At 45.1% G+C, this 24,066-nt stretch overlaps 1 protein-coding gene across 1 annotated transcript in view; it reads right to left on the reverse strand.

Moving 5' to 3' along the window:
• Positions 1-24,066, reverse strand: part of RCL1 (RNA terminal phosphate cyclase like 1) — a 61,997-nt gene that overhangs the window by 36,493 nt on the left and 1,438 nt on the right. The window contains exons 2-5 of the mRNA XM_006268890.4: positions 19,760-19,831; positions 17,275-17,450; positions 3,491-3,565; positions 286-410 (exon numbers count right to left, since the gene is read on the reverse strand). Of these exons, the coding sequence (XP_006268952.1) occupies positions 286-410; positions 3,491-3,565; positions 17,275-17,450; positions 19,760-19,831 (448 nt within the window). The remainder of the gene's footprint in view (positions 1-285; positions 411-3,490; positions 3,566-17,274; positions 17,451-19,759; positions 19,832-24,066) is intronic.

Raw genomic sequence — 24,066 nt, forward strand, 5'->3', positions numbered from 1 at the left:
CACTGTATGATACATGATTAGAAAGTGTGTATATTTTTCTTGCTACTTAAGCAAACACTTTTAATCTATTTTAATGTTATAGACTGGTTTACAGACAAAGGGCTTAAATGCAGCAATTTAATCAATCACTGTAATCATACCACTGGGTACCAAGCATGACAATCTCACTGTGTCACTCTGCTGTCCTTCTCTCCCCCTACCTCCACACATGATAAAATGTAGTCTGTGGAAAATTAAAAAAAAATTCCTGGAAAGCAGGGAGGGAAAGAAAAAAAAAAAAGATACGCTGTTCCTCTGATGCGCTTGATCTTGCCAGGATCTGTGAACTGAATGGGCTGCAAGGTTTTCCTTACTGGACAGGAAAATACCACCTCCCCACCCCCTTTGGGGGGCATTCCTCTTCTGGTGATCTAGAAACAGGCAGGGAAGAGAAAACAGGTAAGTGGAATAAACAGACAAACAAACAAACACAAGGAATACATTTACAAATCAAAGCTGACAGCTCCTCTCCTCCCAGCATTAGGTATTAACCACAGGGGCTGGTGTCCTGTGTGAATGCGGGTAGGTAAAACTGATACCTAGAGAAGAGACATTTAATTTGACCCAGGACTGACTCTACCAGTGTTTGACTTGGATCCAAAACAGGAGCAGCACAGTCATTTACATACATTTTTCTTCCAAGCTGCATTGCTACTCCTTTGCCAGAAGGTGGCTAGTGAGAGCATACAGACCAACCAGCTTGTCCCTGGAATGAATGGCAATAACCGTACAGAGCAGTGGTTCTCAACATCTTTACATTCAAGACACCCTCTCAGAAAATGCCAGTGCAGAACAATCCTCCTGTTGCAAAGAACTCAGAAAGACCAGAACAGGTCAGAATGTTTGGAACACTATGGATTCCAATTAGAAATCTCTGGGTTTATTTTGTGAATCATGTTTGCACACCTAACAATGCTAACATTGCACAGTGCCCCATGGCATCCTTGTAAAGATCTCAATGCAGCAGCACCCTGGTTGAGAATCACTGGCATAGACGTACAACAGGATGACTCAGGAAAAAGTGTTAGTACATTTTACCCAGCATACTTCAGAGGGACTTAAAGCAAGACAACGGTTGTGGACATCTGTACAATCCCATGACAAAAGGCTCTCTCGGGACAAATATGACTTCTATTTAAAGCCTTAAAGTAATGCAAGAGCCAATTCAGGTGAAAGATCATCCTCTTTCTGATCCAAAACAGGCATGACATTGCCTCCCTCTGAAACACTTCCACCGAGCATTAAGCACGAGCAGCAATAACTGCAGAGCTGTGCCTCAAAGCTAGAGAAACAACATGCATCAGAAAGAGGATAATGAGGATTCTCAGGTGTTTGACATGCAAGGGACTAAATCAAATACTCGACTCACCCCCACAAAACAAACAAAGCAACAAAGATACAGATGTTTCAGGCAGTCAGAAAGAGAAGATGCTTTAAATAATTAACCTGTGTGCACACGAAACAGGTACAAAAAAAATTATGTCAATACTTAGGAACTCAAAGTGGCAGAAAGCAATGTGTGCAGTGAGGTAGAATTTCGGAAGGTTATTTTTAAATGCTTTTAGGTTTAAAAGGACCACAGTTTCCTTCATACATCCCAAACCTTACTTTCAGACCCAGGTTTTTGGGACCTGCAAAATCTATAGCCATTTAATGAGTGTAGTGGAGAGGTCTCTCTAAACTATCTACCACAGTTCTGGGGTTCAGCTGTTCACTGCCAGTAGCAGAGGTAAAGGAGACAAAAAACTGCACTATTACTCTCTGGTCCTCCCATGGGCTGGGGAGTGAAATACAAGGAGACTGAATGGACTGAAAAGAAAAATAGCAATGGCTTTTTCTAAGGGAGCTCCCTTCTTGAAAGCACAGAGGCAGAAAGGGACCTTGGAGTCATTATTGACTCCAAGATGAACATGAGCCGCCAATGCCAGATCGCAGCCAGCAAGGCCACCCATACCTTGTCATGCATCCAAAGGTGCATCTCAAGACAGTTCAGAGAAGTGATACTCCGCCTCTATGTGACTTTGGCCAGGCTGCAGTTGGAGTACTGCGTCCAGTACTGGGTGCCGCACTTCAAAAGGGATGTGGACAGCCTGGAGAGGGTTCAGAGGAGGGCCACCCACTTGGTGAGAGGGCAGCAGGACAGGCCCTATGAGGAGAGACTGAAAGACCTGAACCTGTTCGGCTTCAGCAAGAGGAGGCTGAGGGGGGACCTGGTAGCTGCCTACAAGCTCATCAGGGGGGATCAACAGCAAATAGGTAGAGCTCTTTTCTCCCCAGCACCACCTGGGGTGACAAGGAACAATGATCATAAGCTGATGGAGAATAGGTTTAGGTTAGAGATCAGAAGGCAATATTTTACAGTTAGGGCGGCCAAAATCTGGAACCAACTTCCCAGGGAAGTGGTCCTTGCCCCTACCTTGGGCAAATTCAAGAGGAGGTTGGATGATCACCTGTCTGGGGTCTTGTGAACCCAGCATTCATTCCTGTGGCAGGGGGTCAGGCTAGATGATCTGTTCAGGTCCCTCCTGACCCTAGCTACAAAAAAGTGGAAGAAGAACTTGGATATGGAGGAAACCGAGGCCTTGTCTACAGTACAGGGACAACTACCACCATAGCCAGAACAACAATGCTTTAGTATAGGCCCCTGAATGTAGACACATATCTCTAGCAGGAGTTTGTGCCACTGGTTATATAAGCTCCCCAAAACAGCAGAAGCTTTGATGGCACAAGTGGCTTTCTTCTGGCCGAGATATGTCAACTTCAGAGGGTTTGCCAACACAACTACAGCAAAAGCTGTGTTATCCGGCACTTTATCAACCAGAAAGCTCCATTAACTGGCATCTGAGGGATGTGGCAAAAGCGAAACCAGAAGTCCCACTTCTGGTTTCACTGCCATGAGCTAAGTCCTTCTCCTTCATTTCTTTGGCCCATAGCCCGGGCCAAAGCAGCTTGAGCAGGGCAAAGCAGCCTGCGCGGGGCTCCCCTCTCTGTCCCCCGGCACACCGATGCCAGGGAGTGCACCAGAGTGCACATTTGATTAACTGGCATATTTGATTAACCGGCATCCCCCATTCCCAGAGGATGCTGGATAACAGCTTTTGCTGTACATTGGCTATTAGATGGGATCTTTTCCCACCCCTAGCAATGTTGGCAGAACTCAGTCACATAGACTAAGCCTGAGAAGACTGACCCATGCTTTCCCTTTTCTCCCATACTCAAGAACCTTAGCATCTTTCTCCCACCATGCATGTAGCAAGCCATAGCCAACTTTGCTTGCCTAATAAAAGTACCCTGGACAGGCCTGAAATATTCAGCTATGAATGTAATACAACTTAATGAAGATACAAAATCTGCAAACAACAGAAAAGGACAGCAAACATCAGTGAGCAAGGGCAACGTGACAAGTAAACTGATACTTAAAAAAAATAAAAATAAAAAAAAGAATCCTTACCTTCAATTCCAAACTTTCACCATCAATTCCAAATTTTTTCAACAAGGGAAGAGCTGTTGCCTTAAGGACATCTACCTAGAACAGCACACAACAAGCAATCAGCCTCTCCCACTGCCAAGATGAGACAAACAATATTTATGTTAAAAGAAGCATTTCAAGGCTTTTAAGGAGAGGTCAGTAATAAGCAGTCTAACAAGAATGTGTCTTCTCTTGACTAAATTAGGCAGAGCTAGAGAGATGATTGGGTAATTTAGCTAACTGGCATCACTACCAAATCATATAGTTGATTCTGCACATGGTCCATGAGGAGTTGATCTGTGGATTCCCCCCCACCCCTACTCGGCCACCTCTTTTCCCCCTCTCCCCCCATCTTTCCAGCTGTAGCATCAGCCAGGGTCTCTGGGCTCCCTCTTCCACCTTCCACTTCCTGCTCTTGCCCTTGGAAGTGGTGCAGTGTAGAGCCTATTATGCTGGAGGAGCCTGTGGACCAGGAAGTCCACTCAGTGCACTGCTGTGGGGATGCCCCTGGCTGGGGAGCTGAGGGTGAGCCATGAGAAGTCATCTGTGGCTCATGCTCATGCAGGCTAAATGGTGCATAGCCCCTGTTAGCGCAGTCCCTGTGGCGGGTGGCCTCCGGCCACTTTGATGTTAGACAGCCCTGATCTACTGGGTGTCTGCATCAAGCTAAATGTTTTTTTGCAAAGGAACGATCAAAAACAGTTCATGTTTATTCAAATTAAGTTTCAGATAAATTGCTGGAAGCACCAGCACTTTTGTGCTTTCTAGGAGGGACCTGAGATTTGGAAAGAGAGGGTTCACTCAAAAATGCCCCCCATTTCTGTTCTTGTGGAAACCCCCTGAAATTCTAGCTTCTTTAAAAGGAGAGAAGGAGGGGGAATGGCTGGGAAACCCACCTACGGACCTCAAAACGTCCAGACAAATAGAAGGGCCTATTGAGCAAGTGTGAACTAAGATTATTCAATATTAACTGGGCATGCTCTAAGGACAGAGCAGGACTTTTTTTTTTTTTTTTTTTTTGCAATTGCTGCCATGGTGGTAGCAGCTGACCCGACAACAAGGAGTCTCACAGCTCACAATGCTCCTCTTGCTGGCACCCCAGTAGCATGAATAAGGGAGGAAGCTACTGAACTGGAATGGAAAGCAAAGATCAGATCCAGAGGTGTGACAGCAGCAGAGGGAGTAAATTGGAAGAAGGAGCTGAAGGGGAGGAACTAGGATTCAGACAGGATGACCTATGGAACAGCTGGTCTGGGAGGCAGCAGCAGGGATGAACCAGGGCAAAGGGTCTACACGAGAAGTTCTCAATGTTTTTAGACCCAAGGTGACCGTTGAAAAATGCCAGTTCTAAGCTTTCACTCATTTTTTGACTACAGAAAAATAGAGCAATTTTTCTGTATGCAAAGAACTGAAAGCCCAGAACAGGTTGGAATGCTTTTAACACTATAGATTCCCATTTGAAATTTCCGGGTTTCTCTTGTGAATCACATTTGCACACCTACATCCACTAATATGGGGGATCAGGAGGGAGGAGACACTGGCAAAGGGGTTGCATGCACTATAATACACCACCTTCCAAAACTGGCGAGGAAACAGGATTGTTCAATCTCAGAGCTCTTCTACTAATCAGTCAGTGTCTATGAAACCCACTGGCTAGGGTCTTATCTCCAATTAATGACTGAGCTAGATGGCAACCTACTTCAGCTATCAATTACTTTATTACATCAAGTAGCAGAGGTCTGTGCTCTGAATCTAGAGATTGCAACCTTGCCTACATGGAGTGTTAGTCTGCTATTAGAGGATGAAATCTGTCTGTTCAGGTTTGTTTGCCGCTTAACTAGGAAATCACCTACAAAAATACTATGTTAAAAGCATATTCAGGTTGCAAAGTCAAGGACAAAGAACTTAGGCAATGCTAAAAATAAGATGGTGCATGCAGTCCTCTAGTGCATACTCATGATGAGGTAGGTAGAAATATATTTGATTCTTACAGCATATATTTATATTTATATGCACTTGTAAACAACTCTGCCAAAAAACGGACAAGTTAACTGGCTCACATGTGAGTTTACAATGCTCTTCTCTATCCTCCTTTGGGAGAAAAAAAAAAGCATTCCAATACCAGTAAAATACCAGTCTTATTGTAGAAGCTAGTACCATGCCCCCTCTTTGCAATCCTTTGGACTGATGCTCTTCTGGAGGAGAAAACCTGCTGCCACCACCCCACAGAACCTGACTCATTTAAGATCTAGGTTTGTCCATCTTCAAGAACTACAAGGCTTAGGATATAGACAGACATAACAATTGTTTCAATACCACAATGCCAGTTGCATGAATCTTTAGCAATATAAGTATAGCAAAACCATGCTAACTTTACCCTTGCTTCATTCATGACCAACATTCGGGTAATTTAGCTAACTGGCATCAGTATAGGTACAGGATCATACATACGTGAGAGTTAGATTGTTAACAGCTGCTGTGTGCTCCAGAGCAGCCATTCCCCCTCCTCCTCTCCTTTTACAGCAACTAAAATATGTCTGTCCATAGCCTTACTGTAGTGCTACAGTCCAGGCTTCATCCTAACACTGAATTTTAGAGGCATGCAGAAGCAGTTCCTGTTTGAAAGAGTTTACAATCTAAATAAAAACAAATGGTGTGGAGAAAGGAAGGATTTTTATCCTCAATTTACAGATGGAGACTTGAGACAGATAAGTGACTTGATGAAGTTCACACAGAAGTTTGAGAACTAAACCAGAGAACTGAATCCAAATTGACTAGGTCCCTGTTTAGTGCTTAACCCCAAAACCAGGTTTTCTTTAGAACAATTTGGAGAGTAGTAATTCCACCATCAGAGTCTTTTTGTGTGTAAGGGACAACACCATGTCAGCTCCCCAAAGCCTGGTAGCTAAAATAAAACTCAAGACTGCATTCTGTAACACTGACAGATTGTTAAATCCTGTACCCACTGCCAGCACTTACACCAGTTAGAATTTGTGAATAAATGTATCCTGTTTAGTAGTTTAATATGGCAAAAGGAAGAGAAACAAAACAAATGAAATAAAAATCAATTCATTTGCCAAAAGACATATTCAAAAAACAGGATATTAGTGAGACAAAAGCAAAATGAGAAAAAAATCTATGAAAAAGGCCCAGCTACAGGTGATCTGCCTTCTCCTAGGCAACCATTAGCAAAAATTCTACTCAAAACAGCACCTACTCCTGTTGACACAAATACTGCTGGAGTACTGGCAGAGAGTCAGATTGGTTCCTGCAGCAAGAAAACCACAGGAAAACAGTGTTTATGAAGCAGAAAAGGACAAAAAAGTCAGCAGGGAAAAGTTTTGTTTTTGTGTTTTCATGGGATTATAAACAGCTGCTAAATTTAAACTGATTAATGGAGGGTTTGTATTTTAATTATTTCCTGACGGCGACTCCGTATGTCAAGTTCATGCTAACATGAAAGTCATTACAACTCAAAGCCCCTAACCTAAATCTTAGAAGTTCAGTGCCCAAGAGCCCAGATACTGCTAAGGAAGCATTAGGAATTATTATTTCTAAATCAAGTTAAAATTATTATTTTTAAATCAGTTGCTATGGTTTTACAGCACATATAGAGAATCCCTAATTTATTTTATTCTCCCTTGTTTGTATCGTACTATGATGAGATGCGATCTCTTTGCCCTTCAAAGGCACTTTACTCAAGACTCCTCTATTCAGATGGGTGGTCGGTAGCTCTACCAACTCTGGATGTGAGCTTGGCAGATCTTAAAGGTAAGTAACATGTAAGACCATAACATGAAGTCAAGCCTATTGCAGAAAAGGAGAAGGAAGGGTAAATTTCTTCTACTGAATGGGTACCCCAGCCTGGTATTTGGGGCAACGTGCACCTGGAAATGCCATCTTTCTGGTAGCATGTAAAACAGAGGTGGGCAATTATTCCAGCTGGAGAGCCACTTAATGAGTTTTGATGAGCTGTTGACATGCCCCCTGCCCCCTGGTCATCATCTTGGGACTGGAAGTCCCACCTCTAACCCCTGACCTTTGTCACCAGAAGTCCCTCCACTTGGCCTAGCAGTATTCCTTTTGGGAGGCAGCATACTGCCATCTTGAAACTGGAAAAAAAGTCATATAAAAAAAAAAATCAAACATCTTCTATAACTTATTTTAATTTTATTAAAAAAAAAGTTTTGTCCTGATTTACATGTGTTTGCATCATGTACCTAGAGGCAATTGCATAATAGCTCAAAATACAGTCCTGCTCTTATATATTGTACATGGGACGTAAGGAAGTGTATGGGGTGGGAATGGGGAGTGTGTGTGGGGGGTAGGTATGGTGGGTGGAGTGTGTGGATGGGTATGGGGGTAGGGTATGTGGTTATGGTGGGTGGGGTGGGAGTGTGTGTGGGAGCATGTGTTTGAGGGAATGGTGGGGGTGGGAGTGTGTTGGTGCATGTGTGTAGGGGTGGGTGGGTCCTTAGAGGCCCCAAAGTGTGCCAGTCCCTGGAGCTGCCTGGGGGGGGCAGTGAGCGGGGCCAGCCCTGCCTGGCCCCATAGCGTGCACCCCCCTGTGCTCCCACCCTAGTCCCTAGCTGCAGGTGGCAGCCCCACCAAGCCCTGTGCGATAAAGCCAGTGGCGCAGGTCATGGGGCTCAACCAGGGTGGCAGAGAGAGGGGCGGAGCTGGACCTGCACGAAGTAGTGAGCAGGGCCAGGTTGCCGGCTCCATCACACATGACTCTTCCCAGAGGAACACTGCTCGGGCAGACTGCGTGGGAGCCACACATGATGCAGCCAGGCAGACCCCGCACCCAGGCCCTGCGCTCCTGCTGGTACCAGCATGGGTCCCATGCTCCCGCCACTTCCCCCACTGCCACTGCTGTCCTTCCCCTGCTGCTTCCCTACTTACCCTCACACATGCCCACTTGCCACTGCTGTTGCCACTCCACCACCACTGCCACAGCCTGCTGATGCTTCCTGCCCCTCCCCTCCTTCCCTGGCCGGGCTGGGCCGGCTCCATGCTGCGTCGTGCAGTCCCGGCCATGCAGCTGGGAACCTTATGGTGTTGGCTGGCATGGGCTGGCTCTGGCAGGACATGGTTCCCGGCTGCATGGTACGGCATGGAGCCAGCTCGGCTCAGCCTGGCCCCTGCGGAGTGGGGTGACTGCCAGCGAACCTCCCCCACCATTCCCTCTACCAGTTCTTATCTGAGTTTCCACTCTTGGATGGACAGAGGAGGGGGAACAACCCCATGGTCACCAGACCAGAAGCCTCTGCTAGGCAGAAGCTTCCAGTTGCAGGGTTGGGGGTGGGCCAGGGTACCTTGCTGCTGCCACCACTGGGTCCTGCTGCCAGCTCCTCCTGCTGCTGGCACCTTGTCAGTTTGGACAGGCAGCCACCAGCAGGGAATAATTTTCTAAATGTTAGAGGGGCCCAGCAGGCTGTATAGAATGGCCTGGCAGGCTGGATTTGGCCCACAGGCCATATTTTGCCCACCCCCAATGTAAAACCAAAGCACCAACCTTCATAGCTCCCACAGTTGCATTGCTTACAACAGCAAAGGTCTGAACACCTGTGTTCTGCATGCATTTCCCACTAGATTATCCTGAATTTTCCTGCAATTCAATTGGCTTTGCTGTTCTACACTTCCAGCTCTGAGCAGTCAGGCAGCACTGCAGCCTGCTGTCAAACAGCTGTTTGTTGCACCTTTAAGGCAGATGGTGGGTATGAACTCATAGACACTGACTGTTTATATTCAAGGCACTCTTGATTTCAGAGGGCTGTAGGTCAGTCTTTCTGCAAGTCCTCCCCTTAAAAGAAAACACTTTCCCATTTGTCCTGGCTACTCCAATGGCAGCTGTACTTCCTCTGTCTCCATGATAGGAGGGGAGGGGGACCATGGTATCTCCTCACTGGGACCTTCCAGTCTACCTTGCAACGGGATAAGAAGCCAAGCATCTCCTGCTTGCCTTCCCAGGCCAGAGAAGACTGCTGGTGCTGAGTAGGTGACTGCAACAAGGGCAGCCATGGCATAAGAGGAAAACATGAGTCAGCACAAGAGGGTGCTGGGCTTGACCTCAGCCAGCCAAGGAGGACAGCAGGCAGGGGCTGGAGAACAAACAGAAATTTATCTTCTCTCCCCTGATTCACTGGCTCAAGGGAGTAATGCTGAAGGAATTGGTGGGGACAGCTACAGTTCCTCAACATGCTCGGGAGCTGACCCAAGGTGAAATGAATGCAATACTGCCTACAGGTCTGGCAGCATGACAGCAGAAATTGCTCTGTCCAGAGTGGACACAAATATTTTTTTTTCTTAAAAGGTTTTTTTCCACAGGTATAAAATCTGGAAGCTTTTTAACAGGAATGCCTAGATTCTGTAGAGGAAGACAACATTGGACATACTTGTATGAGGAAGCTTCCAGTCAGCTGAGCTGTCCCCAAAGTAAATACACACTCTTTATCTTCTTTATCAACAACAGTGTAAAAGCCACAATGCACAAAGATTTCCACCTTCCTTGTAGGGCTGTGCGAAATTTCAGTAGCTGTTTCGTTTCAGGTGTTTTGGCTCATTTCGGCGCCTGAAACACCAAATCCGAAACAAAACAGAAGGCTCCGAAACTTCTCCAAAACCATCTGAAACGTTTCGGAAATGTTTCGGAGGTGCCCCCCGGGAATAGTTTGGCATAGCCCTGCAACCCTCCTTCTAAAGTGCCAGGAGGGGGATGGGGCTAAGCAGGACAGCCGTGGAGGCTTCTCCTGCAGTTCCCCGGATAGGGGCAGAGGCAGGCACAGCTGGAGGAGCTGCAGGAGAATATGCAGTTGCTGGGCTGTGCCTGCCTCTCCCCAGCTGATCTAAATCAGTGCAGAAACTCCGAAACAGATTCAGCTGAATCGAATCAGAACAGTGATCCAAAACACTGAAACAAATCACGGTCCTCTGAAATGGCTGAATCCAAAACTGAAAAAAACCATAGCTGTTTCACACAGCTCTACTTCCTTGGGGAACTATGTAACTGAAGGCTGCATGGGGCTCTCCAGGTAACTTATGAAGTGACTCTCTTCTCATTCTAATTACAGTTGGAAAAAGCACTTGCCTTTGCAGCAAATTTTTAAAAATATGTTTAATGTATTTACATTAATTGGCTTTTCCTTCTCTCCCCACCCCCAAATTAGGAGGGAATGTCTAGGATAGGGGTTCCCAACCTTTTAAGGATCAAGACCAGGGGTGGGTAAAATGTGGCCCGGGGGCCGGACGCGGCCAGCCAGGCCATTCTCTTCGACCTGCAGGGCCCCTAAAAAATTTAGAAAATAAATATTTGTCTGCCCCTGGCTGCCTGTCATGTGGCCCTCAATGGTTTGCCAAAACTCAGTAAGTGGCCCTCCACCCAAAATAATTGCCTGGCCCAGCTCAAGACATTGCTCCAGAGCTACTGTGAATTTTGCAGCACTGCAGCTGAGGATCGTTATATTCAGAAAAGATATGGAGGGGGGGCCTTGAGGCTAACAAGGTTGAGCACCACTGATCTAGCTGGAGCCAGGTAAGGGCGGCAGGGGCAGGACCTCACGCTGGAGTCCCCTGGTTTTGTCTGCCCCTTCCCTGCACCCAGTCTGTACTCTTCATCATAGCATTACCTGCTGACAAAGCTGCTCCTCCAGGGTCTCACACACTGGCAGCTGGAGCCATCTGCCCCCCACAGTCCCTCCCACTGGCCCTAGGCTTGTGGGAGGAGTGGAGGGGATGAACCAGGCTGAAAGCACAGCTTCAGCCTTGCACTCGCCCTCCTGTCTACCTGTCTGCAACAGAGCATTTTGCTAGGAACGTGGGGGTGGCCACCCACCAGAGGTGCTGGGTTATGGGGGAGGGCAGCCACAGTGCCAGTCCCCAGAGGAGCAGCCACAGGCTGGGGTAGCTGGCACAGGTGCTGGACTGGAGGAGGAGAGCACTAACTTCCTCACACAGGGGCCAGGCACCATAACACACTTAAAAGGGATCTTGCAGCACTCTGGTTGAAAATAGCTGGTGTAGGAATTGTATAAGTTAATTCAAACACGATCTGCCTACAAAATGATCAAAATCAGGTCCATTTAAACTAAAATTACCTTTATTTGCAGGCAGTGCCATGCAGGACAATATTTTAGGGCATTTAAGGCTTGGGCTGTAAAAAGTTGCACTAGTTTGAGTAGAGGCATAATTTAAAATCATTTTAGTTAGGCAAGTGCAAAATCCTTTGCGCGCACACATAAAATGAGTTTCTCTCTGCCTTTTATGGATACATTTACTGAGTAAGTTAAACTTACAAGATGCAAGTTAAACCAAGATCAGCACATCTGTGCAGAGAGTCTGTATTTTACTGAGAGACTTTGATTTTGAACCAAGCATAGTTGAGCAGGTGCAGCATTTAAATGCGAACAAGGGAGGCCACAGGGAGGCCGGAATAAAGGGCACATGGACACGTTTATGAATATACCAGAATTACAGTACATTAAGTTTAGTACCTGGAATAACAGGCGCTACTGCGCATTAGTGCAGATGAACGCTTTTTATATGCTGCTCAGTGCCCACTGGATTAATCTACTGTGCATTAGCATGGTTTTTGCCAGCCACAATAATAATGCATAGTAGAATTAGTCCAATGGGCATTAAGCATCTCTCATGTAGGCATGCCCAGAAACATTTTGCAGAATCAAGCCTAAATGTTTAGATGCGTGTCAAAACTTACTTGAAAACAGCAGTGAAGTTGGAGTGCTATCACCTATTGAATTCTACAAGGAAAATCCTATCCATTACAGCTAAGGGGACATAGCCAACTAAAGAAGTCTTTTATATAGGTATTAACTTGTTTCAATTAATACCTAAAATTACAGCATCTGAAAGATTAGAGAAATGCCTTTTTTCAATTTCACTCTGTTGGTTTTGACAGTACTTTGTGTATAAGCAGTTTTGTGTGGGTGTTTTACAAAGGAATAAAAGGAAGAACACATTTTAAAATGACAGGAAAATGAAGCCGTAAAGCCATAAATGCCAGCAGGGGGTCTAACATCTGAAAATATATTAATAGCTTTTTTATTTTAAACTAACTAGATTTCCAGTTGACAGAGAAGCCAAAGAAGGCAGCCTCCAACGAAAATTTGAAATGAAGATACCAGTGCTCTTTCCCAAGAGTTAAGAGTTTTTAAAAGGACATTACCTCAGCCTTTTACCCATATGATTTCCTTAGCCCATTTCTGCAATGGGACTATTAAAATGGAGGACTGTAAATCATTACGAATGCAGTTCATGGCAACGATGGTTAATTTCATACAGTTATTTGAACCTTTGTTCCTTTCAGCTTTTTTCTCCCCTGAAGAATCAGGCTGTTTCCTTTCTGTGAACCGATTTGTAACTGGAAGGCAGTTAAGTAAATTATGCACAATACTTCTGCTGCTATAATTGAGTTACTGTTGCATGACCTTTGTTTCAAATGGTTTGTGCGCTTCATTTTAACATCAGTGTAATTCTGCCCAATTCAAACAGTAAGAAAGATTTCTGTTTCAACTGCATTCCCTCCTTCACCCCACCACAAAAAAAAAAAAGATTCAGGCACAATTTAATCTTTTATGGTGTTCTGGAGAATCAGCTCATCTGATCTTCTAGGATGAAGAAAGCAAGCTGGCTGGAGCCAAATGGCAGGACCCAACATGAAACCTAGAAGGACAGCTCAGGAAAGCTGTAGCACAGGCCTGGAAGAAACTTGAGTCTGGAGCAGGATGCAAGGACATACTGGTTTGGAGGAAGCCATAAACTGAGGGTAGTTATACGTGTCAAAACAGAATAAAACCACTCTTATTAGATGTTCGGTGAAAGGGCTGAGAAGGGGGTTGCGGGTGGGAAATACTATTCTGTTTCCCTCTGTTTTATTCTCTCTTCTTTCACTTTTTGATTTCTGTTCCATCTTGGCCTCTGTTTCTTTGTTTTTCCAAATTTCCCCTGAACACTGTTTTTTCTGCTGCATTTCCTGTACTAAACCAAACCCAATTTCTCATGTTTTCTCCTTCCTTCCTCATGTTTTCCCTATTTTTGATTTATTCATCCCCACTACCTTTAAAGTCCAGCCTTTCTTCCCTTTGTTCCAGTCATCTTTTCCTTCCAGCCTCCCACAATTCTTTCTGTCTTTATCCTGCTTATTCTTTCATGTTTATTAGCAGAATAAATTGGGGAAGACCATTGAGACGATCTCACAAGTCTAGACAGTTTTCAGTGTTACAAATTTGTTTACATGAGAGGTGTTAAACGTACAGTCTGTGGGTTGCAGGACTGTGTCATCTGGCCCAAAAGGCTCCCAGAAGCACTAAAAATTCAGGGGTAGGGTAAGAAGGGGCCGAAAGTCCCAGGTACAGAGGCCCACTGGGGACATGTCAGCAGCAGGGGTCAAGCAATGAAACAACTGCACTAACCTCCACAGCCGCTGCTTTGTGTTTACTGAAAACATAACACATAAGGATGCAGAATATACCTCTGTAGAGAAATAATGTTTATCAACTACTCATGGCATCCTACATGATTCCTCTCTCAAAAATGTACCCTGACCCTCAAGAAACCTGGATTATAGGGCAGATTCTTATGGATATTTAGATAATTACCTGATTACCTTTTATGACCAAGTAACTAAATCCTTGGATGATGGTGTTGCCATGGACGTAGTCTTTCTAGACTTTAAGAAGGCTTTTGACACTGTCTCTCACCCCATCCTCATCAATAAATTAAGCGACTGTGGCATTGATGCCTACACAGTTGGCTGGGTAAAAAATTGACTGATGGGGTGCACCCAGAGAGTAGTGGTGTACGGGTTGTACTCAACCTGGTGAGATGTGAGCAGTGGGGTACCCCAGGGCTCGGTCCTCGGGCCCGCACTGCTTAACATCGTCATCAGCGACTTGGATGAGGGGGTGGAAAGCACGCTGTCCACGTTTGCTGATGACACGAAGGTGTGGGGCGAGGTGGACACACTTGAAGGGAGAAAGAGGTTCAAACTAGATTTAGACAGACTACAAAAGTGAGCAGATGAGAATAGGATGGGGTTCAACATAGACAAATGCAGGGTGCTGCACCTTGGGAGAAGGAATCCACAGCATACATACAGGCTAGGGTGTTCCCCTCTTGAAAGCACAGAGGGGGAAAGGGATCTTGGAGTCATTATTGACTCCAAGATGAACATGAGCCGCCAATGCCAGACCGCAGTCAGCAAGGCCACCCACACCTTGTCACGCATCCAAAGGTGCATCTCAAGACGGTCCAGAGAAGTGATATTCCCCCTCTATGCGACTTTGGTCAGGTCGCAGTTGGAGTACTGCATCCAGTACTGGGCGCCGCACTTCAAAAGGGATGTGGCCAGCCTGGAGAGGGTTCAGAGGAGGGCTACCCGCTTGGTGAGAGGGCAGCAGGACAGGCCCTATGAGGAGAGACTGAGGGACCTGTACCTGTTCAGCCTCTGCAAGAGGAGGCTGAGGGGGGACCTGGTGGCTGCCTACAAGCTCATCAGGGGAGATCAAGAGCAAATAGGTAGAGCCCTTTTCTCCCCAGCACCACCTGGGGTGACAAGGAACAATGGTAATAAGATGATGGAGAATAGGTTTAAGTTAGAGATCAGAAGGCAATATTTTACAGTTAGGGTGGCCAAAATCTAGAACCAACTTCCCAGTGAAGTGGTCCTCATCCCTACTTTGGGCAAATTCAAGAGGAGGTTGGACGATCACCTGTCTGGGGTCTTGTGAACCCAGCATTCATTCCTGCTTGTGGCAGGGGGTCAGGCTAGATGATCTGTTCAGGTCCCTCCTGACCCTAGCTACTATGATACTATGAACTAAAGGTACAGGTAGCTGCCTGGCAGGATTTTCAAACCTATCTAGAGGGTGCAAGTACCATTAACCCCTATCTGGCCTTACGACTTCGTCAAGAGCAATATGGTGACTTGTCATCAAGTCCCAGCTGGGAAATTTAGTCTTGGTGGTTGGATCAAGTAACCAGGCATCATGTAATGGTATGTAACAAGGAGCCCTCCAGGGGTGGCCATAACGCACCTGGAGTTCTTGCTCACTCAGCTCTCCTTGGGCAGTCACCCCTTTTCTCTCCTGCCATGCCTTGATGTTTTGTTTTTATAAAGGAGGCTGCCTCAGGGCATTGGTGACGCATAGGGGGTGCACACGGGTGCATGTTCACCCCTCAAGATCAGCTGTACACCCCCTGGAAGCACCAGCCACGAAACTGGAAGTGCTGGTGGAAGTGCACTTCTGGTTTCGCCACTGGCTCGGTGATCGGCCGTGGAACCCCCGCCCTCCCCCCCCCGCTGATCTGGTGCCCCACCACACTTGGGAGGCACCAGTCACCTATGTCCCAGGGCTTCCCAATCTAAATCTTACTTTAATGACCACCAGGTGCTCATGGTCAATGCTTTAAGGGCTAATTGTGTGGCTCTATTCCGTCCCTATACCAGTGGTCTCCAACCTTTTTATGTTGAAGATCACTTTTTGGAACTAAAGGATCTACCGCACCCCCCGCCCCGACAGATTGACCTGATGGGGCTGTGGGGTAGCGGGTGTGCACATGCATACACACCCAGGTGTGCCCCCAGCCCAGAATCTACCAAAAGAGGCTCTGGGATCCACCTGTAGATCAGGATCCCTGGGTTGGTGACCACTGCCCTTCACCATGCCATGAGCCTCACAGATGTTATTTTATAGTTGTTCGCCTTGAAGGGGTCTTGGCCTTAGCATAAGGAGAGGAGGCTGATCTCGTGGGGCCTTTCAGCCCAGGCCCGTACTATCAGACCCGGCTTCTAGGCTCCTGTCTCCCTAACTTCAGGTCCCTGACCCCACCAGTCTCTGGCAATGGTCCCTCTTGGACCTTTGGCCCCTCCTGGCCACTGGCCCTGCTCCTGAGCCAGTCGAGGTCTCTGGGCTCCCCAACTCTGGCGGTCTCTAGCTGTGGTCCCCCTGGATTTTTAGCCCCTCCTGGGCTACCAGTTCTCTGGACTCAGGGCTAAACCATCAGTGTAGTTTTAAAACAAAACACCTATGCCTACTGGCAGGCATGCAAATGCTCTCTGGGTTTAACGTTAAATAAGGAACACCTTCCTGCCCAAAGAAGCTCTCTGTCCTGGACAGCTTTCCCCTGTTCCCAAATCTGCAGAGCCATTAACCGTCTGCTGCCAGGAGCTCCTTTTAGAGCTCAGGCTTCTGTGCTGTTTCCAGGCATGGCATGCTCAATCGGTCCTCAGCAGGCAGCACCTCCCCCACCACCAGCCCTGCAGGGCTCTTTCCCCTTCCATTTCCAAAGACAGACTGTTGGCTCTGGCTCTAGCCAGGGCTTATAGGCTCAGAGCCCTGCCCACTTCTGGTCATGTGCCCTTTCAGCTGACCTGCTGGCAAGAATGCTTATTAACCCCAGTCTGCCTGGCTGCCTTTGTCTGGTTAACAAAACCCTTTCTCTTAAGGAGCCATTCTGCTTTTCTGTTACAGGATAAGGCTTCCCTGTTGCACGATAACCCACCATATTGCCTGTAGAAGAGGGAGGGTGATGGGGCAGCATTTCTAAAGAAAAGCATATAACAACCAGAAAGGGCATGGAGGCTGAAATTTAAACTAATAAACTGGAAGGCTTCCCTCCTCCCCAAGATGCAATAATGTCATTTGAAGCACAGGCAATCCAACTTGAAAACACATTGTTTAAAGAGTTATTTGGACAGGGAGGAAAGCAGGAATTGTTTTGGAACTTAATGTAGTTTCATTACTTACTGAAGGATCAACTTGATCATTTGTTACTCCCCTGAGGATAATTCTTAATGGATGCTTCACAAAAGGTGCCAGGCACAACAGACTTTCCAAATAATAACCAATGCTACGGTTGGGGCTGCAGTCATGTTCCAAGGAACCCCCATATAGAAGGCCGGGTTGATAATATAACGTGGTTCCTACAGAGGGCAGAAGAAAACAAAGCATCAGTGCCACACTACAGACAAAAAGTGTAACAGACTCTCAGCTCTGCAGCAATATCCCCACCACATCAATGCCTAAACAGAGAGGAATTTACCACAGCAGCCAAGGCATCAATTCCAATAAATTCCTCCCAACCCCATTTAGCTCAGTGACTCAATCAGCAGTCCTAAGCACTCAGGAGCTGGGGCATGGGGTGTCAGATTTTTTGCACCATGCACCTGCTTTACCCATCAATCAAGGAATTTCTTAGTCACCATGACAGAGACCAGTGAATGCCTTCACCTTCCAAGATAGCCATGCTATTACTGTCCCAAAGGCGGCAGTGCAGATTCATGATGGAGTGTATGCTGTGAGATCACCTGTTTCATTAATTCTGTGCCATATTTACATAAGCACAATTCCTACTGAAGTTAAACTAAAAAGGCTGGGCTGAGGGAAGGCATAGTCTAGGAAGTCACTCCTATAACAACACAGAGAGAGCATAATTTTTTAGAGGGGAATGGTTTCTTTCTAATAACTAACCCTCTTTTGGACTTGCATAAACATTTTTAAACCCCCATCTCCTAAAAAAATCCTTTTTTTCCTCCCAGTTCATGTGGACTCTTCCACATGACAAACACTGCAGCCTGAACAAAGCACATTACTTCTGAATCCAGGCCACATCCATGTCCTTTCTCAACACTGATCAGAGTAAACAGCAGACTTAGCCTTCTGGGGCAGAGCAATGGGACAAGACATTTGCTCCCTTAGCCTAGGGATTAAGGCAGATACAGAAGTTAGGACTTCTTTCTCCCTTCTAGAAACCTTCTAGAAGGCTTTTTCTGACAAATACTCAAGAAAAGTAGGAAGAGACCTTACCACAAATGCCATATCCTAGGAACTTTACTCTTCAAACCCTACCATATTTACTAATCCAGATGAAGAGGACTATTAAGGGGAAGAAAAGAAGTATGCTTGTTCCACCTCTTCATTAAAAAACACAATCATTTTTGCAGTGGAAGGTCACTACCATGCTGCAGGTCAGAGGAAGAAGAGAGAGGTGACTATTTAAGTTTCATAGTTGTTGGGGGCTAACAGAATTGAAACACAGATTAAAGGATATTGCTACTGATTTTTATGGAGTGGGTTCCTTAATGGCACAAACAAATTGGGTCTAAGTTTTAGATCTCATGCAAAAAAAAATGACAACCATGTCTTCAATGAATTATATTACAAATAGAGTCAGCACTGAGACTCAGGGCTTCTGCACATTAGCATTTTCCTATTTGTGTAGTAATTCCAGTAGAGATGGGACATCTACAGTTGGTATCAAACAGAACTTGCACTGGAAACAACTTAATCCAGTTTTGCCTATGTTGGTAGGGAGGTGGAAGAAGCTACAGACAGACACAGACACAGACACCTGCTGTATCAAGTTGCTGATACAGGTAAACCCTTGAAGGGCTACTCTGATGAATCAGTGATAACAGCAATTAAAATTATGAAACAAACCAACCCTGCTCTTCCCGCCTGAAAATGTCAAGCTCTGAGAAATATTTTCCTTAACACACTGCCTCTTGGTGGAACACTGACTTCCTGGGATATGAACAACTACTTCCTGTTCCTGACCTATAATCTTCTGAGAACGGAGCTACCATCTAGCCTGCCTGCCTGCCTGCCTGCCTCCCCCAAACAGGTCATGTTTACACAACTGCAAGTAACATACAAGCAGTCCTTGACTTACACCGTTTCGAGTTACAATGTTTATAAATTGACACCCTGTTTCAACTTTCTGACATCAGTTTCGACTTTACGACACTTGATCCAACACAACGCCCAGTCAGTGAACAAGTTTGCTACGTTGCACATCTTCCTGTTGAACATCTGTCCAAACTTCCTTGGACACTTTCTTTAAGAAAGCAGACAAAACTCCACAAAAACCTGCAGCCAAGACTCCTGAGGAGACTCCAGTCAAGAACTCTTCAAAAAGTCCACCAACATCACCTAAAAATAAGTCCTTCCAAATCAATATGATTGCTATTTACAATATAAATACATTAATGTAGCTATATTACTCATCTATAATTGACTGAGTACAAAATTCTGGGTTATTTTTGGTGAAAATAGGGTATTGGGGCTTGGTTCAGGAGCCAATCCCCCATTTATAACATTGTCTCCTATGGGAAAATCAGTTCCGCGTTAGAGCGTTTCTACTTAAGACGCGGTTTTCAGGAACCAATTGTGTTGTAAGTCTGAGGACTGTCTGTACCACTGAAGACAGGGACAGAGAAGATGAGACACTCACCTGTTTGATTTATTTCAATCCTAGAGCCATTGGTCACTTTGTCAATCAGCCGTATAAAACTTGCTTCAAAATCTGTTGGGACAAGAAAAAGGATGGATTTTAAAATTCTTTATATTAGGAAGCTCCCCCTGAGGAAAAAAACATGACACACAGCAATAGATCTAAAAGTTTTCCCTTTGTAAACTTTGTACTGAGAGTTAATAACCATCACCCCCACCTTGCCTGTAAGCTTTACGCTGTTTTTAAAAAAAAAGATTTTTCAATCTTTTGTTACAAAGACAGCTTCACACTACAATGTGTTGCTATTTAATAGAAATATTGGTGTCCATCTGGAAGATTTTCTTATTCTGTTTCTATAAAACACCGCCTGAAACAGCTGTCATAAAGATTAGAGTATGTACTTCTCCCATCTGTCCCCACTTGTTTTGTCTGTGTACTATACCACTTAATATACAGCTCGATTCTCCATGGTTTGGATTCCTAGAGCGACAGAGAAGAGAGAAGTGTTCAAAGAATTATTGTGAAGGCTCCACAAATTTGGGGTAGGAAGTATACCATGCCAAAGCATGTTGAACTTAAAAAATCTGGTCAATTTCTTGAGTTAGCAATCCAATCGATAGCATTTTGAGTTCTACTGTATAATTTATTACTTTATGCAGACACTTAAACCAGTGGATTATTTGCTGTTCATTGACCGTATTTTCACATTACAGGTGGACCCCTGTACAGAACACATTAGTTCTGTTCTGATTGAATTGCTCCTGAACTCAAAGCTAGCCAAAATGGCCCAGTGATCATTTCCAAAGCAAATGCATGTCCTTCTTCTCCAAACAGATTGCAAGTACTTGCAATCTCACAAACAAGGTTTTACTTGCAAAATATCCAAGTCACAAAAAGCAAACAAACAAACAAAAATCATGTGTGGTTTACAATTTGAACACATTTTGGCAGTAGCCACAGTTTGAATGTTAACCCATACTGAAGGGAAAAAAGTGGCAATAAAATTTGTGAATTCTGCCACCCAACAATGAATCCCCTTATTGTAATAATTAACTTAGAGTCTCATAGCATTTAAACCAGGGGCAGGCAAAATGCGGCCCACGGGCCAGATGTGACCAACCAGACTATTCTATCCAGCCCGTGGGGCTCCTAAAAAATTTAGAAAATTAATATTCATCTACCCTTGGCTGCCTATCATGCAGCCCTTGATGGCTTGCCAAAACTCAGTAAGCAGACCTCCACTCAAAATAATTGCCTGCCTCTGATTTAAACTGAGTACCCATGTATGGGAATGTATTGGCTTTGCAAAATATATGGTTGACTGCCCATGACCTGAAGTTTTCTAGTTATTAGCAGGCAGGCACAGTAGTAGTTGGCAGAATAGTACGGTGAAACCTGCAGAGTGTACCTCTACCCTGACAGAAGAGGAAAGGCATTGCTTCTGTGGGAGAGTGTAGCTCCAAGAAGATTAAACTATTGACTTCTCAGCTAGGAATATTACAAGATGTTAACAATACTAAATGCAGTAGCTTTTATCATGATCTGTACTAGGAAATAAATGGAAATAGGTTCTCACAAATTTGTTTCACAGAGGCCATCTAAATGCAAATGCTATTTGCCAAAGAAAACCAAAGACAATCAAATGGAACTAGATCTTTTTTAACTACGTGCACCCTGCCTCAGATTTTCCATAAACAAAACATTCAGTAGAACAGAAGTAACGTTAGATGGCATTATGTCTGTAGTCCTATGGAATCACAGAGAAAGATGGTGGAAGGGACCACACAAGGCCATCTAGTTCACGTCTTGGGTCAAGATAGGAAGACCCATCTCTTAACCATCCCAAATAGATGTCTGTCTAACCAACACTTAAAAGTTTCCAGAGATGGAGATTCAGCAGCCTTTCTAAGTAATATGTTTCACTGCTAACCACTCCCAGTTAGAAAGTTCTTCCTAATATCTAACTTAAATCTCTCTTGTGGTAATTTAAAGTCATTACTGACTGTCCTGTCCCCAGCAGGCAGAGAAAAACTGATCACCCTCTTCTCTATAACAACCTTTGAAGACTTATCAGATCCTGTTCTGTCTTCTTTTTTCTAGGCTACATAGTCTTGATTCCTGCAGTCTTTCCTTGCATCACATTTTCCAAACCAGTGATTCTTAGCCAGGATGCCACACCACCCTGAGGCATCTTGAGATCCTTTTAAGGGTGCCATGCAATGTTAGCACTGTTAGGTGTTCAAACATGATTCACAAGATAAACCCAGAGATTTCCAACAGGGGTCCATACTGTTAAATACATTCTGACCTGTTCTGATCTTTGAGTTCTTTGCAAAAAAAATTGCTCTCTTATTTTCCTGTAGTCAAAAAATGAGTGAAAACTAAGAGTTGACATTTTCTGATGGGTCTCCTGGGTCTAAAAAATTTGAGAAGCACTGCTCTATATCAGTGGTGCTCGATCTTCTGGCCCTACAGGCCAGATGAGTGGCAGGGGCTGCCCCTACATGCCAGGATCAGGCCCTGGGGCCCCAAGTTTCATAGTTTCATAGCCGGTAGGGTCGAAAGGGACCTGAGCAGATCATCGAGTCCGACCCCCTGCTATAGCAGGAAAGAGTACTGGGGTCAAACGACCCCAGCAAGGTGTTCATCTAGCCTCCTTTAGAAACCACTAAATCTGGGATTGCCCAAGAATCCAACTTAAAAAAAAAAAACCCTAATAAAAATAAAATGCTGGCTCCCAAGTGAAAGCCAGAGGTCCACAAGTGCCATGATTGGTTGCACGGGGCAGTACAGGGCCCAATCTAGTGCATGGGGCCAAGTTATCCAGCCTTCAGGGTTCCCTATGGGTCTGCAAATTTGGCAAAAAGGGAGCAGGGCAAGGGCTGGATGACTTGGCACTGGGGGCCAGATCTGGCCTGCAGACTGGGCATTGAGCACTCTTGCTCCAGACCTTTGAACATTCGGTTGCTCTCCAACTGCTGACCTAAAGAGCTCGTGGCTCCCTCTCAAAGCTCTATCCACTGTAGGAAGCCTTCCGATATGAAGAATACACAACTTGATCCCCATTGTTGTTGATCTATTTGGGCTGAATGCAACCCTTTGCGCAAAAACTCCAGAAATCAAAGACATCCTAAAGCAGAATATTCAGTCCTCTATTAATCCAAATCAACCTCAGAACTAGTACTTCTAGGAAGCCAGGTTTGCTTATAGTTTAATCAAAGTACTAGAAACCAGATTCATCCTTGATATACCCACTTTCTCCACAGTATCAGCTAATTTTGCCACAGTAGCAAAAGCCATAACACAGACAGAATGAACTTCCATTTTCTGGAGGACCAAAACTAACCAGCAGTCCCTGATAAGACTGTGCAGTAAGACCCTGCTGTAAGAAACCAAAAAGGATAGGCAAACTAGGGAGGCGAACCAAGCTGAATGTAAATGAAGAAGCCAGGATAATCAGCTGCCTTAAATCTGCTCTCAAAGTCTGCCTAACGAATATGGCCAGTTATGAGGAGGCCATGTTACATGGGAGACAAATAAAATTCCAATGAAAAATGTAATGGATTTTAATTTAAGACACAATCATAGCAAATTCCCCCTACTTCAACATCACAGCAGTTCTCCTCATCATGTGGAGGCCTGAGGCAGACACAGGTCCACCTGCTGTATCCTGTAGAAGTTTGCCCTGTCTACCTCTTTTCCTGCACATTTCTATAGCATCTCCCCTCTAAATTATGCAGGCTCGTGCTTTTGATTTTCACCCATATGGAAGTTTCTCTCTACCTCATTTTATTTTAATGTAAGGAGATGAGAACTGCACATAGTATTCCAGGCAGTGGTCATTGACTGATTTAGGTTGGGATTTTCAAAGAAAACCCGAAAATATTCTGTAGGCATCCCAATCCCAAGGAATATTAGTGGAAATTAACCACCTAATTCTCTTAAAGTTTCCTGTAAAAACACCAGCTTTACTCAATCTTACAATGTTTTCTGGCTTATCTGTCACCTCAATTTGTGTATATCTAACATTTGGGGAATTTCAAGCATGGTTGCACATTAAATAGATTTGTTCTTCGTAATGTGCAAAGTGATGCTCAAACCTCTTTCCCAAGCTAATTCAGAAGCCAGTAATATGCCTGGCATTTCACTAAGGTTCTCCGGCTTCCCAGTCATGACAAAGCACTCTGCCCTGATGTGCAGATATAACAGCAGTTCAGCCGGACAAGGCATTCTGGCAGAAGTCAAGGGTTGAGCCTGAGAAGGAAATGTGCCAATCAAATAACCTGAAAGAGCTCAGCGTAAATTAA

Source organism: Alligator mississippiensis, chromosome 3 (assembly GCF_030867095.1).
Source record: "Alligator mississippiensis isolate rAllMis1 chromosome 3, rAllMis1, whole genome shotgun sequence".
Classification (NCBI taxonomy): domain Eukaryota; kingdom Metazoa; phylum Chordata; order Crocodylia; family Alligatoridae; genus Alligator; species Alligator mississippiensis.